The sequence below is a fragment of the Protobothrops mucrosquamatus genome, unplaced genomic scaffold (assembly GCF_001527695.2).
Source record: "Protobothrops mucrosquamatus isolate PMUCROS unplaced genomic scaffold, P.Mucros_1.0 scaffold351, whole genome shotgun sequence".
NCBI classification, from domain to species: domain Eukaryota; kingdom Metazoa; phylum Chordata; class Lepidosauria; order Squamata; family Viperidae; genus Protobothrops; species Protobothrops mucrosquamatus.
The window spans coordinates 154,907-179,668 of NW_015386686.1; the positions used below are offsets into that span (position 1 = coordinate 154,907).

Sequence of the window (24,762 nt, forward strand, 5' to 3'; positions counted from 1 at the left end):
CCCCCCCCCCCCCCCCCCCCCAGTTTGGGAGACTTTCTATCTTTTGTTCTGGATGGAGTTGCACTACCTCAGGCAAAGCCTATGCACAATTGGGGGTCTTCCTCCTGCAGCTCAAAGAAAAGGTGACAGCCATGGCTAGGAGAACCATTGCATAGCTATTATGCACCAGTTGACATCCACTCCTCAGCCAGGAGGCTGTACTCACAGTCCTTCATGTCTTGGTCACCTCCCAATTGGACCACTGCAAAGAACTTTAAATGGGGCTGCATTTTGAAGGTTCAGCTCTGGGGTGTCAAACTGGCGGCCTGTGGGCCGGATGTGTCACGCGCAAGCCATGCCCACCCCACTATGCAAAGGCAAAAACCGTCATGATGCGTCACGTGACGCGATTGAGTTTGACGCCTGTGGTTCATCTGATGCAAAATACGGCAGCCTGGGCAATTAAAGGTCCTTATTCAGCATGTGCTCTGCAAGCTGCATTAATTGCCAGTACGCTTCTGGCTTCAATTGAAGGTTGTAGTAGTTACCTATAAAGGCTTGCAACTGGGTTATTTGCAGGAATGGCTCTTCCCTATTGTATTTACTTTTCTGTTAGATCTCACAGGAGAGGGATGCTTTGGGTCCAGTTCATTAGGAAATGTCATCTGGCAAAATCCAGAAACAAAGCCATGCCCTGTAGAACAAGATTTCCCCAGAGCAGACCTGGGCATTTTATGGCTCCTGGGCCACATCCAGCCCTTTGACTGCCCCGTCCAGCTACATCAGTTGGAAGTTAGAAAATAAGTGTAAACAGTCATGCCACAGAGGGCAGGAAAAAAAGCCAAGTGTGCTCCTTTAGTCAGCTGGTGAGAGAAAGAACCTCTCGACATCTGTGGCAGAGCAGCAGCCAAGATGAGGCAAGGCTCTGCGCTCCCTCCTCTGTCAACATGTGAGTGCCTGCAGCAGAATTAAGTTCAGTCTATTGGTTTGGCCCTCCACAACAATCCAAATTTCTCATGTGGACTCTTGGGTAAAATTAATTGCCAACCTCTGTCCCAGAGATTAGACTTGCCCTGGTTTTGCTGAGTGTTCATAAAACCTTGAAAACCAGCTTTGTTATTAACCCTTAGATCCCAGGTGTGTGGTTGAGCTTGTATCACGGTTGTATTAACTGTTGGTTATTTTTTAAATCTTGCCTGCTGTGTATATTGGAATTGGAAATGTACTTTTGTGTTCACTGGGAGCTTTTTTTCTACTACTGAAAACAGAATATTTAGATTATAGGAACAATATTAAATTGCAGTAGTATTTCAAGATCTTAGAATTGTGCTGTTGTTTTGCGTCTTGGACAGACTTGTAGGAATTATGTAAAAAAATAAATTTGGTTTTGGCAGAATAACAGCATAACTGTTGGAAGAGACCTTGGAGGTCTTCTAGTCCAACCCAATTTCTCCTGCATAATCAGGAGACCCTATACCATTCCAGACAAGTGGCTGTCCAGTCTCCTCTTAAAAGCCTCCAGTGATGGAGCAGCCACAAGCTATTTCACTGGTATCTCTCTGTCGTTTCCATTGAGGTGTGCATAAAACATACAGTTTGCATTCATATTGACATTTGTATTCATAAAGTCAAATTTAGCAGTATTTAGAGGTTAAATAATTAACCAATATTTGTTAGTAGAATGTTGCTAATAAGAATACTGCATTTATATAACACATACTTAGCAGTAGGAGTTCAAAAAACTGATTTGGATCTAGATAATTATGAGCCAAAGAAACATTGGTTGTGTTTGATTAACTCTTCATGGGAAAAAATTCCCAGTCCATTAAAGCAAAATACATGGGGAGGTATTTCTAATGTGAGGACACTGAATATGGAAGCTAAGCTATAATGGATGTGTGGGCTATGAGGAGGTCTAAAGTAATTTATATAAATCATCTTACCTCAATTTTGGTTCACATTTCTCACGTAATGCTCTTCTGCTAGGTTGGAAACAGCCCTTCTGTGGAAGAGGCTTTCCTCTAGTGGAAGGGCTCCTTTGGATCCAAGCCACTGGCTCCAGTGGCCATTTGGAACATATCTAACACTGCACAGGCAGTAGAGTGAAAAACCAGTGTCATTAAATGAACAATGCAGACACAGTTATGAAGCTGAATTTCCTAGAAAGGAACTTGGTAGGTATAATTATTTGCAATTTTTAAAACTTGTCTTTTGTGACTGAGAAAACCTTCTAGTAAGGAAATAGAAATGTAAAGATTAAAGCAGCAATATATTCACTTGGTATGAAATATGTTTTTCACCTACATGGCTTTGCTTTTAACCTTAAATATGTTTCTTAATTGTGAGATTTACAGGTAGTTGTATAATTGATTGCTGTTATTTTCATTAAAATATGTAATATTTATTTAAAATTGACAAATATTTTTCAAGCCACCTAATCTTACTTCATATGGCCTAACGTTAATGTTTTTTCCTCTTCGAAAACATAACTGATTTTTTAAATCTGTTCTATTCAGGAGGAAAAAAAGCAAGAGCAGAAGTCGTAGTCATGATAGGAAGAGAAGCCGAAGCAAGGACCGCAAACGAAGCCGTGAACGTGAAAGAAAGAAAAGCAAGAGTCGAGAAAGAAAGCGTAGTAAAAGTAAAGAACGGAGACGCAGCCGTTCAAGAAGCAGAGAACGTCGATTCAGAGGCCGTTACAGAAGTCCCTAGTAAGTTGTGTGAAACTATTGTTTTAGGTTTCTTTAAGTGTAGGTAAATAGTAAAACTTTTAGCTTGAATATTTTAGAAAATTCAGTTGTAATATAATTATATCAGTGTGATAGTTTTACAATCATTCAGTTTAATGGTTATGATACTACTAAGAATATATCTCTTAATGATAAATGTCAAACAGAATGATAATGGCTGTATATAATACTACTTTTTTCTTTAATCCTAGTTCTGGACCCAAGTTCAATAGTGCCATGAGAGGAAAAATTGGCTTGCCACACAGCATGAAAATAAGGTTTTGGTTTTTTTTGTTTAATGAGGGATTTAATGGTTTATATTGATATTTATTCCCTTCATAATTCCGTATGTTTTTTTTTACAGCAGACGTCGATCTAGGAGCAAAAGTCCTTTCAGAAAAGACAAGAGTCCTGTAAGGTAGGCATTTGAATCTTGCTTAATGTTAAATTTCCATAGCATATTGAATGTTCTACACATTTGCATTCTACACTGATATGTCATTTAAAAATTCTGTTCTCTGTAATTGGCTGCTCTTGAAATTTGCAAAGATTCTGCTAGAAATCAGACATACTGTGAGTGTAGAGATAATTGGCAGTGGGATTCTTCTAGACTGGCGTTGCTAATATGCAGATACGTGAACATTTCGGAAAAGCAGTTTAGAAAACTTTTGCTGAGAATGGGAGATCTATTAAATAGTACATTGAAGTTAAAAGTACTTTTATAATGCTGTAAATAGGTGAGGTGCCTATACTTGAAATATATATCCACTGAAACTGCAAACATCACTTTAGGCATAGGGCTAAAGAGAGTCAAAATTTCTTGTTATATCCAGTTCCTTGTCCCATGCTTGTATGTCATTTTATATGCACATTTTGCATGTTGAATATTTATTTATTATATTTATAGGTCACTCATGTCAACTGAACAGCATATAAGCAAAAAGAGCTAATCAATCAGCATGTTAATACATTTCCCACAGAGAGCACATAGTTCATAAACTAGTACCTGGGGAAAGCTAGGGCTTCAGAGTCTTAAGATGGCAGGATCAGGGCAAGTCAAACCTTCAGGAAATTGCTATTCCAGAGGCAGGTCCTGCAATAGAGAAGGCATGAGAGCTTAGCATTGGCTATAACCACATTCCAGTGCAAGAGTTAAAAGCATTCAAGTGAAGCTAAAATAGGAAGATGTCCAGGAAATCTCTTTCACTTCATTTGCAATATAGTCCATGTGAAAATACAAGGGAGATAGTTATGCAAACCTTGGGACAGAATTTATATATTGCTCAGGGAAAAAAACAGTGAAGACTGAAATGATTATCCTGATTCTGAAAGGAGGAGGGTAGATCTTGTGCTTTTGAAACACAGGGTACTTTCCCCCCGTCTTATAAAAGCAATTTAATGAATATCTGTATTTGAATATAGGTGATCTTAAAATAAAAATTAAATCTGGTCAAGCTATCTTGTTTAAATGTGTTTATATTGATAATAATATTAATAATAATTTCTTTTTTTCAGAGAGCCTATTGATAATCTTACTCCAGAGGAACGGGATGCTCGAACAGTATTCTGTATGCAGCTTGCTGCAAGAATTAGGCCAAGAGACCTGGAAGAATTTTTCTCTACTGTAGGAAAGGTGCGATATGGAGAATTTTTGACACTTTTTAAAATACCTTCTGGATTGTTCTGAGATATTTTATTATTTTATTTATTAATATCTACATCACCCATCTCATCTAAGTGACTCTGGGCATTTTACAACAGCGTAATAAAGCCATATTAATACATGAATGAAAGCATAGTTTAAAAACAGTTAAAATGGGTTAAAACCTGCAAGTGAAGATAAATCGGGTTAAATATTCAAAGATTAGGAGATAATCAAGCCAGCAGAAGAATCCTTGAACCACCAGCCATCACCAGGACTGCATCTTACATCTATGTGTAGGAGAAGGAATGACAGAAACTGGTGGCAGAGTGAAAGAAGAATCCCCCTAAAGTGTGTGTGCAGCCACATTCCGACTAAGTTCACCTTTTCCTGAATTCTGTTGGCCTTTATCTAGTACAGTGGTTCTCAACCTGTGGGTCGGGATCCCATTTGGGGTCGATCGACCATTTCACGGGGGTCGCCAAGCAAGGCTGTCCGCCATTTTTTTGTCTGCCATTTTTTCCCCCTTTTCCGGCGGGCGCCTTACCTCCCTTGGGCTGGGCCAGCTGGTGGTCGGCCTGCTCCATTTCTGCCGCTTGCCAGCTATGCCTCGGCCGGCGCAGGGGGCGGAACCACGCATGCGCGGCGCTCCCGGGCAGGGAAAGTCCTCGACTTTCGACCGGTTGGGTAGTCCTCGACTTACGACCGGTTTAGTCCTCGACTTACGACCGGTTGGGGTCGCGGCATTAAAAAGGTTGAGAACCACTGATCTAGTACCAAGATAGTGCTAATCTTAGATTCCTGTGCATGGGCATCATTAGCAATAAATCAGTTTAATTGGAACTTCATTTTTGGTCTTGATCTTTTGTGCCTCACACCATGCTAAGCCATGTCTTAACAGTCTTCTAGAAAATTAGAAGAGTAGCAGCTCACCTCATTTCTGGGGTAGGATGTTCCATTGGGTGGGAGCAGCAGCTGAGAAGGTCCTTCTGGATCCCATTAGTTGACTGACAGGACATGCAGCATGCTCTCCCTTGCTTAACCTGATGGCACAGGCTGATGTAATCAGGAGGAGACAGTTTCTCAGGTATTCTGGTCCCCATATCTTGAAGGGCTTTAAAGATGATAACTAACACATTGAGTTGAACCCAAAAGCAAACTAGCATCCAGTGCAGCTCATTTACATCCGTCATCCTAGAGGCACAAAAACTGCTCATGCTGCTGCTTTCTGCATCAGTTGCAGCTTCTGAATAATCTTCAAGGGTAGTCCCATATAGAGCACATTGTAGTTGTTCATCTGGGAACTGAGTAGGGGCATGAGTGACTGAAAGAACAGCTTTTCAGTCCAGGAAAGTGCATAGCTGGTGTACAACCTAAAGTTGAGCAAAGGCCCTCCTAGATATGATTGCCATCTGCTCCTTGAGCAGAAGTCATGAGTCCAGGAAGACCCTCCAGATTACTTACTGGATTTTTCTAGAGCAGTGCTATCCTATGCAAAACCAAGGATGGTAAACCCCCATAGCCACTCTGTTTTACCAGGTTCAGTTGAAGCCTGTTGTCCTCCCCCCCCAGGTTCGCAAAGCCTTGCTACAAGCTGTGTTACTAGCTCCCAGCTCCGGAACCAACCCAAAAGGATACCATGGTTGATGGTATCAAAGGCAGCTAAGGGTCAAGAAGAACTAGAATGGATGCACTGCCCCCATACTGCTCTTGCCAAAGGTCATCCAAAAGCTTCTATCCCATATCTGGGTCTGAATCCTTCCCTAAAACGATACAGTGGGAGACTGGGCGAAAGTTGTCCAGAACAGTGGGATCCAGTGCCAGCCTCTTGAGAAAATTAGAGTCTTCTATGTATCAACGTATTTATTTTATATATAAACTAGCTTGTATAATGTAACTGTTACGATATTATTACTTTTACTACATGGACATGGTTCTTCCATTTTATGCATACAGTATAGTGTATTCTTGGAAGCTCCCTACTGTGCATATATAGTGCAAAATAGATAAGTTATCTGGATGGAATCTTTTGTTAAAATCTCAGAAAACTAAGTAATTCTGTATCAGATATGAAAATTTCAGGTAGTTTGATTTTATATATAGTGGTATATACATAGCAAATCCATTAAAGCCTTCACTATATAAAACAATATTTCACTTTTTTTCTAGGTCCGTGATGTACGCATGATATCAGATAGAAATTCAAGGCGTTCAAAAGGAATTGCTTATGTAGAATTTGTTGATGTCAGCTCAGTTCCTTTAGCCATTGGATTAACTGGACAGCGAGTTTTGGGAGTGCCAATTATTGTACAAGCATCTCAGGTAAGTTTGACTTGAATTATTTTCTTAGTGCTAATAGATAAGACTTGATTTGATAAGACTAAACGATTCCTCAGATGTTGACCATATTGCTTAGTGTGTTGTTTCTATGTCTATAGTCAACATTATTAAAACTAGCTGTATTATTTTCACGATTATTCAAAACCTTAATTGAAACCCCAGCTGCCTGTTATGACTGATAAGGAATAGTTTGTCAGATCCTAGATTACATCATACATGCAAATTGGTGGAGATGTTTACTGCATCACTGATACTCTTAATCCTTTTCCACCTTGGCTGATTATATCCAATAGATCTGGCTTATGTGAGAAATAAGATTGTGAAAGGACGAGTGGTTTCCAGTCTCTTTAGAAGAGACAAGGAGCTGGCTTATTTTGAAGACAACATGAAAAGATCAGTAACAATTGTTTTTATTTGGTGGAAGTAAGGAGTCAAAGGTTGATGGAAAATTCTAGGAATTTTGGATTATCCTGAAATTGAGTTTAGTTTAATTTTGCAGTAGACACTTCCCTGCCAACTTCTCAATATGAAAGACAGATAATCCTTTCCAGTTAGAGTTCATGATTTTCTTTAACTTTTGATGCCAAACCAATCATAAAAGACTGTTCATATGACAAAACTTTTAGCAGAAAATAGAACCAAATTTTGAAAGAAAAATAAAAGTATCAGCTGTGTTAATTCTCAGATAGCTCTCAAATATAAATGTTTTTATTCTCTAGTTTGTTCTCTAGCTTATATAACTGAGAAAGATTTGGATTTTGCATATATTTAAGAATGTTTCATGGTAGAATGCAGCATAGTTTATATTACTGTATATAGTAATCTATAGTATTTCCTGTGTATATAATTTTTTTAGGCAGAGAAAAACAGAGCAGCAGCAATGGCTAATAATTTACAAAAGGGAAGTGCAGGCCCCATGAGACTCTATGTAGGCTCATTACATTTCAATATAACTGAAGATATGCTTCGTGGAATCTTTGAACCGTTTGGCCGGGTAAGATTTTTTTTCAGTTCAATATCTCTGTGCTTTAATATTCAACACAAACAAGTATCTTTGTGCTTAAAAATCCTCTTATAGTATCATAATTTTTAATGTAATACAAACTCATTATAGAGCCAAGACAGTCTAAGCCCAAAGTTGAAATACAATAGGAGAGTAGGGAAGCAAATATTCCATGCGAGAGGGATGTTTATAAATCATGGGCTTTTCTCGTGGTCCAAGTACCGTTAACCTCTAACGTAGAGAACCTGTCTTCCCTTATTATTTCAACTGAACAGGAACATGGAAAGGAATATAGCCTAGCAACTATGTAGGCTTCTGTAAGTGATTACAGGTACTTGAGGTTACGCCCAGAAGCCTATTTGGTTACCAGTTGAGCATCCACAGTGCTGGTGTTTTCCTACAGTACTGTGCCACCACCATTAGTAATCAGACTGCTACACTCTCTATCAGCTGCAGTTTCCGAAATATCTTCAAAACAGTCCCAAACAGAACACATTATAAATATGATTTTATATGATTAATAGAATTTTAACATCAGAACAACTCAGATATAAAGCTGAAATAGTAATAGGTCTGTTTAATAAGTGCATATTAATTTTTTTAACATTTCCCTATTAAATCTGGAGTTATACTGTACATGTAGGTTTAAAAGGTGACTTTCTGAAAATTTAAATTGAGATCTTTAAAAATTGATCTTAGAAGCTGATAAATCGAAGTAATTTTATAATGTTTGATTTAGGTTTTATTGGTCAAAATTAGCATATTGAATTGGGCATTTGTATGTACAATTAATGTAATTAATATAATGGGGTTGGGGACGCCTGTTATAGCTAAAATGGCTCCAAATAAACAGTTTCTCCATCTTTTACTGTTCCTAAAAAATAAAAAGCAATATTGAAGGAGGTAGCATGTATTTTCTGTGTTTAACTTTCACCCTACATTAATTTTTATATATATATAAAATACTAATGGGTAATCTTTATCTTTTTCAGATTGAAAGCATTCAACTAATGATGGACAGTGAAACTGGGAGGTCCAAAGGATATGGATTTATTACTGTAAGTTTATATAGTTGACATATATGGGTTTGGAGACAATAAACTAACAGTTACCATGATAGTGCATTTATTATCAATCATAACTAGAAAATAATTTCAATGCATATAAGTAGCTTTTATATTGCATAATATGTGTGTAGCCCATTGTTTTAAATGGAGGCGGCATATGTTCTTGAACAGAAATCTTTCTTGTCACCCATCAATTTGTTTTAATTGATGATATTGAGATTAATCTGGGATGTTCTACAAGATCTCCCATGTTTTTTAATATTTTTTTCTGCGTGCTGCTGTGAGCCTTTAGAAATACGACAGCATAAAAATGTTAGTATAAGAAGTCCTCACTTAATGACTATCCTATTTAGCTATTGTTGAAAATTATGATGGCACCGAAAAATAAATTTTATGAACATTCCTTGCACTTAACTATTGCAGCATCCCCAATTGTCATGATCACCATTTGCACACTTTATAGCTGGTATCCAGCACACAGAATTAATGGAAAAGCCGGCAGTGAAATCAAGAGCCACAGTCATGTAATGTCTCGCTTAACAATCTCATTGCTTAGTCCCAACTGTGGTCAAGCAAAGATTACATGTAATAAATGCATGAACAGACATAAATGTTTTTGTCTGTTTTCACCCTTTTTATACCCTTATCTGTTGTTTAGGCCACCTCTATTAGTTTGTATCTAAATTGAATGTAGATATTGTGCTGCAACAATTGCTTCAAATGATAATTATATATTTATTTCAGTTTTCAGATTCAGAATGCGCTAAAAAGGCCTTGGAACAATTAAATGGATTTGAACTGGCAGGTAGGCCAATGAAAGTAGGACATGTGACTGAACGTACAGATGCATCCAGTGCCAGTTCATTTTTGGACAGTGATGAATTGGAAAGGACTGGAATTGATTTGGGAACAACTGGTCGTCTTCAGTTGATGGCAAGGCTTGCTGAGGGTAAGTGAATTAATGTGTACTATATACTTCTTTTTAACCCTAACCCTAACAGTTCACGAGTTTGCATGTCATCCTTGCTTATTTCAGTATCTGACATTGTATCATATTTTTCAATATTTCAATGAAATGAAGAGTTTATTAATATGATTTTCATAGTAGATTTAAACACAATCACATTTATTCTCAGAACTTTATAAAATGCATGTCCTAGTTAAAAGTAGATCCAAAAATAGAGTCAATGTTTTTTTTATTCCAGGTACTGGTTTACAGATTCCTCCAGCTGCCCAGCAAGCACTGCAAATGAGTGGATCATTAGCATTTAGTGCTGTAGCAGGTAAAATTAATTTTTAAATTATTATGTGGATATTATTCTAGAAAAATATAACTTTAAATAACAGTTTTGTGTGCTTCTTATTTGGAAGCAGGCACTCCTTTTCTAAAGCGTTTTCCTTTTGCCGAGATATACATCATGAATTTATATAATGAAAAAGTTACTTCAGGCTAGGACAGCAGGTGGGACTGGAATTGCTGTCGCTAAGTGATGCAGTTGTAAAGCGGGATGTCCTGTGAAAGTACTGCTTAGCAACAGCAGTTCCGGTTACTGTCATTAAACAAGGACTGCACAGTTGTTAATTGAAGACCTCATGTGACCATGACTTTCTGCCCACTTTCCCATTGACTTTGCTTGTGGGAAGATAGCAGGGGATGTCAAATTGTGATTGTGTGACTGGCTCACTGCTAAATGCGAGCTGGGCACTCAATGCTTGGATCACAATCACATGACCATAGGGATACTGGTCGTGACTACTACTTGTTCAACACCATTTAAGTTTGAACGGTCACTCAATGGCCAATGGCCATAACCAGAAGACCACATGTACTTATAATTTTCTATTGAGTGTGAAGTCTCTTCTCAAGATGCAATAGTATTAAAATTTTCCAATGTTCTTTTTCAGATTTACAGACAAGACTGTCTCAGCAAAGTGAAGGTGAGATTTAATTTGAATATTGTACATCATTTAGGAACTGGTCACCATTAGTTTGCTTGCCATTTATTAGAAGTAATCTCAGAATTTCAGACATTCTCTTCTATTGGATAAGAAAAGGGAAAAGCATTTATTCTACCATTTTGCCAGTTAAAGGTTACAGATACGTGAGCCTTATTTATAATTATTTATTTGTGTCTTGCCTTCATAATTTTTACAAATAACTCAAAATGGCAAATATACGCAACACATCTTCCTCCTCCTATTGTCCCAGTCACTTTGGCATATTCAGGAAAAACAGTAACACAACCAAACATTTGTAATACAGCCCATGGACCTCCACAGTAACATTGCAATATACAAGCAGTATATCAGAATATGCCAGTGCATTACTGCAATCACTTGACCCTGAAACCCATAAACTGAATCTTGTGTAAACTGAAATCTTTACATGTCATCAAGAATGAGCCATCAAAGGTAGAAGCAACTGTCTGGGTTATATATCTGGTAGTATATAGTCAGACAGAATGCCAGCTACATTAAAAAATGAAAGAACACACAACTGAAGCAAAAAGCCAGGATCAGAAATATCTAACTACTTGCTTATTACTTTTATTTATTATTAATTAGTCAATTGAAAGCAGTTTAAATACAGTTAAATAAGTTAATGACAGCTTCATATTATCCTAGTTTGATCTATTAGAAGACTTCTCAGTTGGACGGTCTTAACTATAAACTTGATCATGCTGGTAACAGACAAACTTAATCCTTGGAGAAAATAACCCAATAATTTCTTTGGAGGAAATAAAACAGTTGAATGCAAGATATTCAGTATTTGTTTCCAAGAGTTTGCTTAAACATTTTATTTGCCTGATCTGAGGTTAAGTACTGAATTGATAAGCCATATTGTAAAATATTTTTGATATATGTGACATATCAATCTGTTGCTCTAAAGTATTATTTTGGATAATCTGCCAGATTAGAAAACATCCTCCACCAACAATTTCAATCTTTAATTATAGAACAACTTTGTATAGGATAGGCCTGTTTCAGGTCTAACTGAAGAATCTTGAGTATACTTGTCCCATTCCCAGATTTGTGATTGAGTAAGGGGCTTTTAGTAGATTCTGTAATTCTGCAATTTACATTAATACTGGTGCTTTTGCCTTATAAACCTTTAATATAGTACTCAGTGAGCCTGCAGACTTATAATTCATTAACTTAAATAAACATTTTGGATTGGCCATGATCCTCATTGAATTTTTGAAAAAGCTTGTCTATGTTACTAAAAGCCACCCATAATTATGGGGAGGAGTTTTATGGGCTACCCATCAGTCACCCATTCCCTCAAAATGAACCATATATATGTAAATGGGAAAATGTAGAAACAATTGACCACACAAAAACAGCAGAACGGCTAGAGAATTCCTTTTCGGAGGCAATGCCTTCACTGATACTATTTTTGCCTTTTGAGTTAATAGACTCCTTTCATGGTTAGCTTGTGGATTCAGAATGAAAATCTTTGCTTATGAGGAATTGCATTTCATAACAGAATTATATTGTATATTTTTAAAGCTGATAGGTAAACCAAAATAAAAATAACTGAAAAGTCATTCTATGTTTTCTTCTTCAGTCTTAGCTGCAGCTGCTTCTGTACAACCACTTGCAACACAATGCTTTCAGCTGTCCAATATGTTTAATCCCCAAACGTAAGTTAACCTAATGTAGTTTTCTAAAATATTTCTCTATTTGGTATAAAGGCATAGGTTTATTGCCTTCTTAATTTATTCTGCAGTGAAGAAGAAGCTGGCTGGGATACAGAAATTAAAGATGATGTGATTGAAGAATGTAACAAGCATGGAGGTGTTGTCCACATTTATGTAGACAAAAATTCAACTCAGGTATGCTTTTAAAATCCATATCTAACGATAGCATTATGCTCAGGCCCTTTATAAAGTTTTATAAAAGTGTTCATGCTATTAATATATCCAATATATAGATTCATTTTTCACTGTTATTTGACTAAAGTATTCTAACATGAAGTGACACAAACATTTGCTTGTGTTTTTTGACATTTCGATATGTAAACAATTCCCATTTCTAATAATTAAAAATTTAAGACACAAATATAATAAAATAGCATGCAACAAAATATCATTATGACTGCCACATCCTCTCAGGATTGGGAACAGTGAAATCATACATTGATTACATCTACAAAAGCCTTCCAGATGGAGAGGTAACAGAGTTATAGGCCCTGTATAGTTTTATAGTGATAACTAGCACCTTGAATTGCATCTGGAAGTTTACTTGACAACCAATGTAGCTCTCCCAAAGGTAGCATAAGTACAGCCTGGGCCACACAGTATGTGTCTGCATTTTGAATCATTTGTAGCTATTGAATAATCATCAAAGGCAACCCATGTAGACTGAATTGCAAAAATCTAGATATGAAGAAGTCATGACTGTCAACAAACCTCTAATTTTAGGAAAAGCTGCCATAAATCCAGAGGTTTGACCATGGCTTCCACCTAATCTGCCAGCAGGAGCTGTGAGTCCAGGAGAACATTGGATGACTCTATATAGAAGTCAAAGAGTCAAAGCTTTTGAATCAACAGCCACTCTAAGTCTAAGCCTGTTTCTTCCCAACCAGTATCTAACTACTTTCAGGCACAAGATAGAATTTTATTCACATCTAATGTCTAGCCTGGAGCAGAGATGTATGTCTAGGGATCATCAATGTACTGACAGCATCTCATCCTGTACTGGGTGGATATCCCAAAAGTCCTTTTTCAAAAGTGAGCTGGACTTTTTTGTATTTTGTTGAAGATGTTTTGCTTCTCATCCAAGAAGCTTCAGTTCTGAAGAATCTTGGATTAGAAGTGAAGCCTCTTCAAGGAAAAGTCCAATTGCCTATTGAAAAAGCACCTTTGGGACAACCATGACATGGATGACTGAGAATCTCCATAGGCATATACTGGTGGATAATTTTTCCCAACCGCTTCATGTAAATATTGAATAGTAAAAATAATTTACTGTTCAATAGTATATATTAAATAAAAAGCCACACTTCATGATTCTTCATTTTGGAGTGCCCTGGGGGTATGATCTTTCCTTCCCTAACTGACTGGAACAGCCCACTCAAGAGAAGAACCACTGCAACATATGCCTTAAAATCTAAGTGCTCACAGTTGATGGTACCAACAGCTGTTAAAAGGTTCAACAGAACCACATCATACTTCCTCTATATAGGTCCTACCACTAGTCATTCATAAGAGCAACTTATATCCAGACCTGAATCCTGATTGATAGGAGCCTGCATAATCTCCTCATTGTAATTTATGTCCTTCCACCTTTTGTTGAACATTTCCATATTAAGGAAGGGTTGAGCAGATCAGTATATCAAAAGAGTTTGGGTAAAGGAAAGAGATATTCAGGAAGATATCCACTAAACCGTGGCTTTTGGTTTTAGGGCCTTCTGTGTTTGGGGACTTATCATCATCAGTGCCAGATGGTGTTACCCTGTCCAAACAGACCTAGGGCACAATCTGGGAGTTCTACTGGTCTCACAATTCCTGCTTGAAGAATTGGGCATCAGTTGTGCCCATTCCTGGATCAGGAGGCTCTACTCTCAAGCCTCACCGTGTTTCCCTGAAAATAAGACCCGGTCGTCGTCTTAATTCTTTTTTGCCTCCAAAAGAAACACCAGGTCCTATTTTCGGGGGATGCCTTACCTGCTTAGGACAGCTGCAGCCAGGCCTCCCACACCCCGACACCTGCCTTGCCGGCCCAGTTCTTCTGCGGCCGCTTGCCACCAGTTGCATGCGTTCTCCCCCCCCCCCCCCCCCCCCCCCCCCCCCCCCCCCCCCCCCCCCCCCCCCCCCCGTTTCGTCATCAGAGGCCTTCCAGAAAGGCTGGGGAGGTTGGGGCCTGTGCGTCAATCTGGAGTTTGTTTCTTGACTGCAGAGGCTCAGCCTGGTCATCTCCTACAGATATACTCTAAGATATATTTTTTTGCTTTTACTTTAGTCAAAAAATTTTGCCAATTGTTTTAACCTTTACTGATTTAACACAAATTCTTTTTAAAATTAAGCAATTAGCAAAGTCAAAGTATTAATAATAATAATAATAATAATAATAATAATAATAATAATAATAATAATAATAATAATAATATAAGTTGGAAGGAACCTTGGAGGTCATCTAGTCTAACCCCCTGCTCAGGCAGGAAACCCTATACCATTTCAGATACATGGTTGTCCAGTCTCTTCTTAAAAACTTCCAGTGTTGAAGCATTCTGGAGGCAGGTTGTTCCACTGATTAATTGTTCTGTCAGGAAGTTTCTCCTTAGTTCTAGGTTGCTTCTCTCCTTGATTAGTTTCCATCAGTTGCATCTTGTCCTACCTTCAGGCGCTTTGGAGAATAGCTTGACTCCTTCTTTGTGGCAGCCCCTGAGATATTGGAACACTGCTATCATGTCCCCCCTCGTCCTTCTCTTCATTAAACTAGACATACCCAATTCCAGCAACCGTTCCTTATATGTTTTAGCCTCCAGACCTCTAATCATCTTTGTTGCTCTTCTCTGTACCCTTTCTAGAGTCTCAACATATTTTTACCAATTGATTTTTTTCTTAAAATTTCTATGCCAATATCTGTTGGTTTACAAATAAAAAGATCAATTAAATATGTTTGTCTAAGCATTTAAATAGAGAACAGCAACTTGTTGAAGAAAATAGATTACTAGGTAGAATGAATCTATATTGTACTAGGTTAAAGGCATTGCAGGGCAAAACATTTTGAACCAAGATACCTCACGTGGGCTAACTTACCTATGAAATCCAGGACCCATGATTCCCATGAAATTTAAATTTTATAAAATGTTTTATGTTTTACATTGTTTTAAAGCATTTTATGACATAGTACAAAATGTCATAAAACGTTTCCTGTGGTCAACTGCTGAAGCTTGGCTGCTATACAATTCAACATGGGCTACTTTCCAAGTGGAAGCCTATTGTCTGCCATCCAGATATGGAGAGAGGACATCAACAGCATTGCTTAGTTCACCAGGATGAAGATATACTGTATAACTGGATAACATGAGCATACTGATGTTAGTTCACTTCATGGTGACATGATCTCACCAGGCTGAGATGGTAGACTAGATTCTTGTGAACACTTCATCAGGACAAGGGGGATAGTATCTGCTGTGACATTACTGAAGGCATTGAGGAAATGGTTAATGGGCTGTCTAGTAAATACTGTTTTTTTTTTATACTTCAGGGCAACGTATATGTCAAATGCCCTTCAATAGCTGCAGCAATTGCAGCTGTCAATGCATTACATGGAAGATGGTTTGCAGGTAAGTCAATATTTACTATTTTGCTATAATATAACTAATAGGTATGAATTAGGGATGGAAAATTTGCTCTTCCAGATGCATCTTCCATCCTCCCATCAGTATTTGACCTACTATCACCAACTCATTTGGGCCGGGAGTGGGAGTCTATAGGAAAAGGTGCTCTTAACTGGTGAATGCTTCTTAAAATGATGTAAAAGTATATTCCCCAAATTTGGTTTTCAGTGTTTTCAACTCTTAACCATATAGTGACTAACACATGTACGACTGTCAGGAGCCAATGGAAGTTGCATTTCAAAACAAAGGAAAACTTTTTTTAATAAACATAAAAGATTATTTGATGTGATTTCTGCTAGGGGTTAATTTAAGAGATGATAAGTTGATAATTCCAAATTTAGGAGTTAACAAAAGTAATGAATTGATTTGAAGAGTATCTTTGATCGTGCCTATTTTGTATAATGAAACCATTTCTTGTTTGTGACAAATTGCCCCGAGGAAATTTAGTCGATAGGCAGATGTTTCTCATTTTACATTTGGCTGACACTTGGAGAAACATGAAATCTGCTTGCTAATTCCAGAGTTCTACACAAGGGCACAGCAACATTACCTACTGACCAGTGTGACCTACGTTATCTTTGCCATACTTAGTGCAAATTGATTTATCTTTATGGATGGGAACCAAATGTCCAATTGTTACAAGCATTATAAAATTCTTTAATTATCCTATGTGACATTTTATCTCCTGAGGGATTGCTTTTTAAATAAATGTTTCATATTGGGTCTTGTGACTGTAATAAACATATTGAATATGTTTTGGTTGTAGTTGAGTCATACTGAATGATGGATATTCATTGTAGGAATGAAATGTGAGTTATCTAAAATAAATTAAAGCTGGAAGCTATTTCCTATATTTTATCGGCATTGTACTTTGTCCTATTAGATGTTAAGACACTTTGTTTTCTTCTTTTACAGGTAAAATGATCACAGCAGCATATGTTCCTCTTCCGACGTACCATAATCTTTTCCCAGATTCTATGACCGCAACCCAGCTCTTGGTTCCAACTCGGCGATGAAGAAGGATTGAGTCAGTTTTGTACATAGCTATTTTTGAACGAAGACTTGAGTTACCTTTATTTAGATGAAAACAAAAGGAAAAAGATGTAAAGTCCTTTTGTGTACATTTCCTGTTACCTTTAAAGAAATATATATAATAAGCAGGAATGCTGTGATTATTCTCATGATTAGCATTCCCACTGTAAACAAAGCTGACTACTTGTTCTGCCTTGTAATTCTTGTACATTTAGACTTTTGGCTAAAGTATGGTGTAGGAACAGACATAGGTTATAGAAAAGTTTTTTTCTGTAAAAGATGGAGAGGACATTTTTAATGTTTTGCGAGCCTTCCTTTTAATGCAGAAATTGCATTTTACATTTATTAAAATGAATATGCTCTGCTAAAGGTTAAAATCAGATTTAACTGGACATATTTGGTGTGTTTTGTATGGATTGAAATTTGAAGAGGCTACTGAATGATTTTCAGTCATCTGATCTGCCCAAGTAATGTTGAACAGCTGGAAAGATTGAGAGGATTAGAAGATTTTATTTCTAGATGGTAACTTTTGATTGTCTCTGTAAAAGTTTCTTGTAAATAAGGTGTAAGGTGTGTTTAGAATTCCAAACAAAGCTATCTCTGCATTTCCAGATTAAAGTTCCAATGATTGCAGGGAATGTACTTAATTAAAAGTTGAAGTAGGAAATGCAGGAATATATTTTGTCTGGTTGCATATAATCTCTGCTCTTTTTTAAGCTCTGTGAGCTCTGAAATATATTTTTGGGTTACTTCAGTGTGTTTGACAAAACAGCTTAATATTTCTATCAACAAACAACTTTCATATTGCAACAATCTTTGTAAGAACCACTCAAATAAAATTCTCTCAAAGGCCTCCAGAAGAATTATTTTTTATAAAACTGAAGATTAACTTTAGTCAACATTAAATCTCTTTAGGTGAGCCAGAAGCCTGATTTGTAATTTACATTTACAGAATGAATCAGCAGTATAGTTAAATTTTAGAGCAATCCTTACGCTTAACAGAAACATCTCCTACATATATTTCCTTATTAAGACTTTTCAAGTATCTGTTTGAGGAAGTCTCCTTTGGTGCTTTTCTTCACTTTTCTTTTGCTGCACAGAACCATTCAAAGAATGTCTTGCATTTTAAGAACAATTACAGTTTTCAAGATATGGGGGGGGGGGGAAACCTGCATATTTTTATGGCCAGTTGAGGAGGACTTCCTTTATTTCCTTCTATAGCTGTTGGTCAGGTAAACTGATTTCATTTCCAAGTTGAATTTGATTTAGATGTTTTGAGTCTTAAAGAAGGAAGGTTCTAGTGAATCTAAAAGTCAAAAGTTGAAAAATCCTGATTCAGAAGTTTTATTAAAAACAATATATTGTTTAAAATAAGATATGCCCATGACAAAAATAATAAATTTCTGAGCTCTATTGCTATATTTTGTTCATTGCATAAGGAAGATTGCATATTTTAACTAATTACCCACTTGGATTTAAAAAAGTTATGGGTGTCAGTATAAGAAAAAATAACATTTTGAAAAACACTTGAAACATACTTGAGATTGACAGATTTAAATTTCTGACATACCTTGCAGAATATGTCAGTTATTTTTGGGGAACAACATGGAGTAAAGTGCATTATTTGTTCGAAGTTTGTTTTGGGACTGAAAATCATTTTCAGATCGCATTTTTATCCAAGAAAGTGCATATCTTACATATTTGGTGGGCAGTATTCTGTTGCTCAATTCTTGGTACAAGTTGATCGTGAGCAATTGAAACTATATTATGTAAATAGATAGTATAGGACATGATAAAATTATTTATTTAAACAGGTTTACCACCAAAATTACTGCTGTGCTAAATTACAAAAAACTAAGTTTGTTGGAAGGACTACCCAGTTTGAAGATATATAAGAAATGCATGCAGTTATATATCCAATATTCCTGCTAGAACAGTCTGTTTCCATCGCATACCATTGACATCCTTGCCTTGAAAACCATTGAGGCACACTGTAACGCAAAGCTTTCTAAGAGACAGAAGAATCAATAGCTGACTATTTTAAGACCTATACAGTACTAATTTGGCCTGAGCTCATAGATACCAGTGCTGTTATGAACCCGTCTCATTTTCTTTACTACCCACCAGTCAGCTCATTGCAGATACTGTAACAGCTTTGTTTTTTATGGTGTAAATATTAATAGTTAATATTAATGACACGGAGAGATAATGAGAATTTTATTCCAATTTTCATAACCCTTGCCCTTTAACAACATATTTCTTTTATCTAACATGATTCTCCAATGTTTTTCAAATTAAGATTATTCTTGTTATTTTCTGGCTCATGCCCATAATTTTGTAAATACCTCTCCTGTTTGTATAGCTCAGTAATAAGCTTATTGAAGGTCACATGCTTACCAGAAAAAAAGAATAATCTTCAGATAGTGGGCCTGAATGTCATAGTGTCTGAAATGTTGATAGAATGAGGTCTAGCTTTGTAAATACAAGAATACTGTGAACGTTGAGTTTGCTGTAATCAACTTAATATTCCTACTCCCAACTCTTTCAAAGGGAAGTATTTTTCTAAAAATGTGATCACTTATCTTGCTTTCATTTTAAAAAATCTTTTCATTCAGTTACAAATGTTGCTTCCTTACACCTTACTGTCTTACGACAATTATTTAATAATAAATAATTAGTAAGTTACTTATGACAGATTCGTCATTCTGGTGACTTCAAAACTAGAATGAGGACAGACAACAACTGGAACGGAAGACATGCATTGGGAAAACTAAATAGCAGTGGCTGATTTACAGCAAATGTGCTGAGGACAACCTGCATCGCTAACACAATGTTAAGACTTGTAGACTATGACATACTTGATTAAATCATAATATGTCAGTGTGATCTTAAAAAACATCACCATCAATCATGTTGTGCAAGATGCTGAGTGCTGGGCAGGCTAATTTAGTCACTCTTCAATCTAAACATAGTCCCTTTGCATCATAAACAACCAAAGACTGTCAAGTGTATCAAGCATGATTTGATGAAAACTACAAGACCAAGAATAAGGCCTGTGCAGATTAGTAGAATGATCCATCATTTGTCTCAAAGACATACAAGTTTAAGCACCTTCAATCCAAAGTATATGTGCTGGCGCCATGCACATGGGCAAACAGCTATGCACCCCCGTGGCAGGTAGCAGCCTGTTTGCGGATGTGCAAATGGACCATGGACACCCATCCCGCGCTAGCGTCGTTTGCGCCCACACATGGGCAAACGGCCATAGGCACTAGCCACGGGGGGGGGGAATGCACACCCACACGTGCACGCACCGGCCAGTCATCTCCGTGGCCCGCTGGCCAAGAGCCCACAGCCGGTCCCGGGCGCAGCCCATAGGTTGGGGAGTCCTGCCCTAGACCTCACAGTATTGATGAGATCAAGAAAGTGATCTTGCAGCTGAACTCAAAACAGGACAGATTAGCATTCCTGCTGAGATCTACAAAGCACTAACCCGAAACGCCTTGTAGATGTTTCAAAACATCACGGAAGGAGATGCCTACAGTTCTACAGCATGTGTGATGTAGCCTCCACCGATGGGTTATCAATGCCTCCTTGCTCAGTTTAGACTAAGATCAAACTTTGGCCACGCCTCCCTGGGCTGTCCTTCCCCAGTTCTTAGTCTCGGCTCAGTTAGGACACACTTTGATACTCCTCTGATAAGCAATTAGATTTAGGCCTTAGCTTCAGTAGAGATATTTTATTTCATTATTTACTTTGTTTTCTTCCCTTTGACTGTTTATTATTACTTTTAAAAATTAGACTGATTGTGGTTTTTTTGTAGCCTTTTGGGGGATTCCCGGCAAGGACGCCTCACTGAGGGCCTCACCTTCGCCGTTTTGGCCTCCGATCGGTCGCCTTTGAGCGCTGCGAAGGGGGTTTTCCCCGAACGCTCCAGCCGTTTTTCATCTCGGGCTGGCTGCCGGCTCCGTGAGGGAAAGTTTCCCTCAGCGTGGGAGGTGTTCGACTAGGCCGGCGTCGCTGGGGGGGGGCGTTTTTTTGCCCCGAGAGCTTGCAAGCCTCCGTTTCTTACGATCGGAGCCTTGCCGTGGCGCTGGCCTTTCCCCGCCGCTTTTCGGCTCGCCATTTCGTCAGGCGCACAGAGAGGGAATCCCCGGGCGCCAGGAGCACGCCGATCGTCAGGGAGTAGGCCGCAAACGGAATCTCCTCTCCTCGCGGCCACGAGGCTCCAGAAAAGGACAGGAGCGGGCCGTTCGACAAAACGCAAGTTTTTTGTGGCTTGTTCGGAAAGGGGGTGAAGACTGGGTGGCAGAGGCCCTTAGGTGCCCTTGTCCACCTCACATTCCTCTCAGGTCGCCATTAAGACGGCCACGAGGCCTGCGTCCGCCATTTTGTCGTCAGGCTAGGTGTGGCCGCCATTTTGTTGAGGCCTTTACTCCGGCTGAGGCTGGGCCTATTAATACAAGTCATAGCCTACTGTGTTAGGCTCTCAAGGGGGTGTTCCACTATCATCCTGATCCTTGTCTGGACCTTTGCCTGGAATAAGGGAGCCCCTTATCTCCTCACTCCTGGTATAATTCACTAACAGTAATCCTGGTATTTCCATTGGGAGTTTTCATTCCACCTGTTCCCATTAGCTCGCGGCGCTGTGCCTGCAGGGCCTGAACAGGCAGTTTTACTAGGCTGTCTGGCTATTTGCCATTGTGGTTGTCTTAGGGCGCGGGAAATATTCCCTCCCGGACAACTTGATCTGCGTGTTTACCCCCACTGCAGGGCTTCTCCTATTTGGAAGGCCCGGCTCACAATGGCAGATAGTGTTTCTCCTCAGACTTTGCAGGGTTCGAGTGCCCCCCCCGCTCAATCAAAGCGCAGATCATCTGAGGTAGGCGCGGGGGGAAAGAAGAAAGCCAAAACCAAACATCTGTCTACAGAACCCTCCAAGGCTGCTGAGCGAGAGGCCTCGAGACATCTGGCATTGGAGAAAGAATTCTCCAGAGCACAAAGACTCATGTCCAGTGAGGCTGACGTGGTTCCCCCTGCCTCTGGGTAATTCACCATTTGAGATTCCGCCAGTACCTTCCTATCAAGCCCCTTTGGCTTGGTCTCCTCAAGGGGGAACTGAACAGGTCGGTCTCCCTTCTCCCCAGCCAGGGGTACCGATACATCCTTCTGGCCCTTCGGTTCCAGTTACCTCAAACACCCCTCAGCCCACTGAGGCCTCTACTTCTGGTGTTGCCCCCACAGACCAAACCTTCTGGGCACAACAATTTAACTCATTTATGCAACAGGCCTTCACCCAATTTGTAGCATCTTCCATGGCTCAGGGGTCTGCCCAGGTCCCATTCGCCTCACCTCCAACCTTACCAGCAGGTCGCGCTGAGGGTCTTCAGCCCACGGGCTCTTGTATTTCGGAGACCTCCTCTCACCTTGGGGAGGCGGAGTCGGTTGACTTAGACGCTCCTGACCTGCCTATGTCTGAGGATGAGGAGGGGACTTCGGATCCGGCTCCAATGGCCGGTCTCTTCGATCCTTCTCTCTTCAAGTCCCTTTTACTAAAGGCCTGTGCTACGGCCAATTTGGTCACAGAACAGGAACCTAAACCTTCAACATCGACTCCGCAGGAGTCAAACCCCTTATTTGTGGTGAAGGTTGCGGAGGAAAAACATATTCCTTGTCCTGTAGTGTTCCACGACACGGTGGAGGAACAATGGGCATCACTGTCCACTTCCACTCATCCAAGCAGCACTGAGAAGAAACTAACGTTTCCCCTAAATTTTCTTCCCTCCTTGAGGTTCCTAAGGTAGACGCCCCGTTGACGTCTTTATACTCCACGTCCACGGTTCCGGGAGACATGGCAGAGAACTTCAAGGCGGAGGACAAAAGGTTTGAGTTTTCTCTCCGCAGAGCTCATCAGGCCTCTGCCTGGGCCATCAAGGCGGCGACTTCATCCTTCTTTGCGAGGACCTCCATCATGTGGCTCCATGAGTTACAGGCTTTACTTTCCCCCGATCAGGTGCGTGCACAACAAAACCTGGGGAAGCTGCTGGCTGCTGCGGAATATATGGCAGACGCGTCCCTCCACGCGGTCAAGCACTCTGCAAGATCTATAGCGGCCACGGTAGCGTCTCGTAGATTCTTGTGGCTTAAGCAGTGGAGGGCAGATCTCAAGTCGAAATGGCGTCTGTCTACGGACGCGTATAAAGGTAGTCAACTATTTGGGGCAGTTTTAGAACCACACCTGGTTGAAGGTAAGGATAAAAGGAAGACATTGGTTCACCCCTCCAAAAAGGTGGACAGGAGACCTCAGCAGGAGTTTCGCAGGCAGTCCTTTCGGGCTGGAACTTCCTGGGACTGGCGCCAGCCCTTTTGAGCAGGGCAGCCCTGGGATGGATCCAGAGGTTCCCGATCCTTTTCCCTCAGACAGGATCGACAACAGGGCCGCCAGAGCGCAGGAACCAGAGGACAATTCCAGTATAAACGCCCATTTCGGGGAACTGGAGGACGTTCTTTCAAGAGGCCCAAGTGACGCCATTGTGGATCCTCCCATAGGCGGTCGGTTGTCTCTGTTCACCGACGTTTGGGAGGCCACCACCAACGATGCTTGGGTACGAGAGACCATAAGGCTAGGACTAGCCTTAGAATTCCACTCCATTCCCCCAGACAGGTTTGTCCGGTGTCCAACCTTAAAACACGCAAACAGGGCGGGACTAGTCTCGCAGGCCGTCTCCCACCTGTTAGAAATAAAGGCCATAGAGCCGGTTCCTCGGGATCAAAAGGGAAAGGGGTTTTACTCCATCCTCTTTGTGGTCCCCAAGGCATCGGGAGGTTGGAGAGCTATCTTGGATCTGAAGGGACTGAACCATTTCATAGCCNTAGGCTGTATTTTCAGGAGGAGTGTTGTGTCAAATCAAGTGTGCTTCGCCTCGTCAATCAACAAACTGGGGAAGGACAGCCCAGGGAGGCGTGGCCAAAGTTTGATCTTAGTCTAAACTGAGCAAGGAGGCATTGATAACCCATCGGTGGAGGCTACATCTACATGCTGAGAAATGGCGTTCAGGTAAGACAACGCCCAATCTCTATGGAGGAGGTGCCTGATGACTTCCGTGATGCCTTCATTAGGGGTTTCTAAAATCATTAACCTGACAGGCATTTGATATTGCAATGGAGGCTTAAGGATCATCCTGAAATGTTATGAATGCCCAAGAAATTTGTGAAATCGATTCAGCTATTATTCCAACGGAATGATAGGATAGGTTCTCTACAATGGGAATTGATTGGTTGCATACACCATTTCCAATGAGCTAAAACAGGATTGCCTGCTATTTCCAGTCCTATTCAATCTGTTCTTTGCTTGCATGTTGTCAGATGCTGTGCAGGATTGGTCAGTTCTCTTACTCTCACCACTCGAACACATGGATTACAGCCAAGGTAATTAGAAGCTACAGCTGTTGACGACCACTGGCAAGTCCTGTGCTTTGAAGTCTCCACTGGCTTTGAAGATAGGTGGTACCAAAAACTGATTTAAAACTGAATGGTGTCAAAGAATAACATCCACAGCTACTATAATAATGGACTTTCAGTGCCCCCATTCTTATACTCGTGTTTCCAGATTGAGACTGCAG

The 24,762-nt window shown here is 39.6% G+C and overlaps 1 protein-coding gene across 3 annotated transcripts in view; it reads left to right on the plus strand.

The window, feature by feature from the left end:
• Positions 1-17,993, plus strand: part of RBM39 (RNA binding motif protein 39) — a 29,255-nt gene extending 11,262 nt beyond the window's left edge. For all 3 annotated transcript variants that reach the window (XM_015815556.1, XM_015815557.1, XM_015815558.2), the window contains exons 4-17: positions 2,496-2,690; positions 2,921-2,986; positions 3,073-3,126; positions 4,224-4,341; positions 6,520-6,672; positions 7,547-7,684; positions 8,686-8,751; positions 9,505-9,709; positions 9,966-10,043; positions 10,666-10,698; positions 12,329-12,404; positions 12,491-12,596; positions 15,976-16,054; positions 17,024-17,993. In XM_015815556.1, coding sequence (XP_015671042.1) covers positions 2,496-2,690; positions 2,921-2,986; positions 3,073-3,126; positions 4,224-4,341; positions 6,520-6,672; positions 7,547-7,684; positions 8,686-8,751; positions 9,505-9,709; positions 9,966-10,043; positions 10,666-10,698; positions 12,329-12,404; positions 12,491-12,596; positions 15,976-16,054; positions 17,024-17,124 — 1,468 coding nt within the window. In that variant the 3' untranslated portion in view covers positions 17,125-17,993. The remainder of the gene's footprint in view (positions 1-2,495; positions 2,691-2,920; positions 2,987-3,072; positions 3,127-4,223; positions 4,342-6,519; positions 6,673-7,546; positions 7,685-8,685; positions 8,752-9,504; positions 9,710-9,965; positions 10,044-10,665; positions 10,699-12,328; positions 12,405-12,490; positions 12,597-15,975; positions 16,055-17,023) is intronic.
• The last annotated feature ends 6,769 nt before the right edge of the window (positions 17,994-24,762 follow it).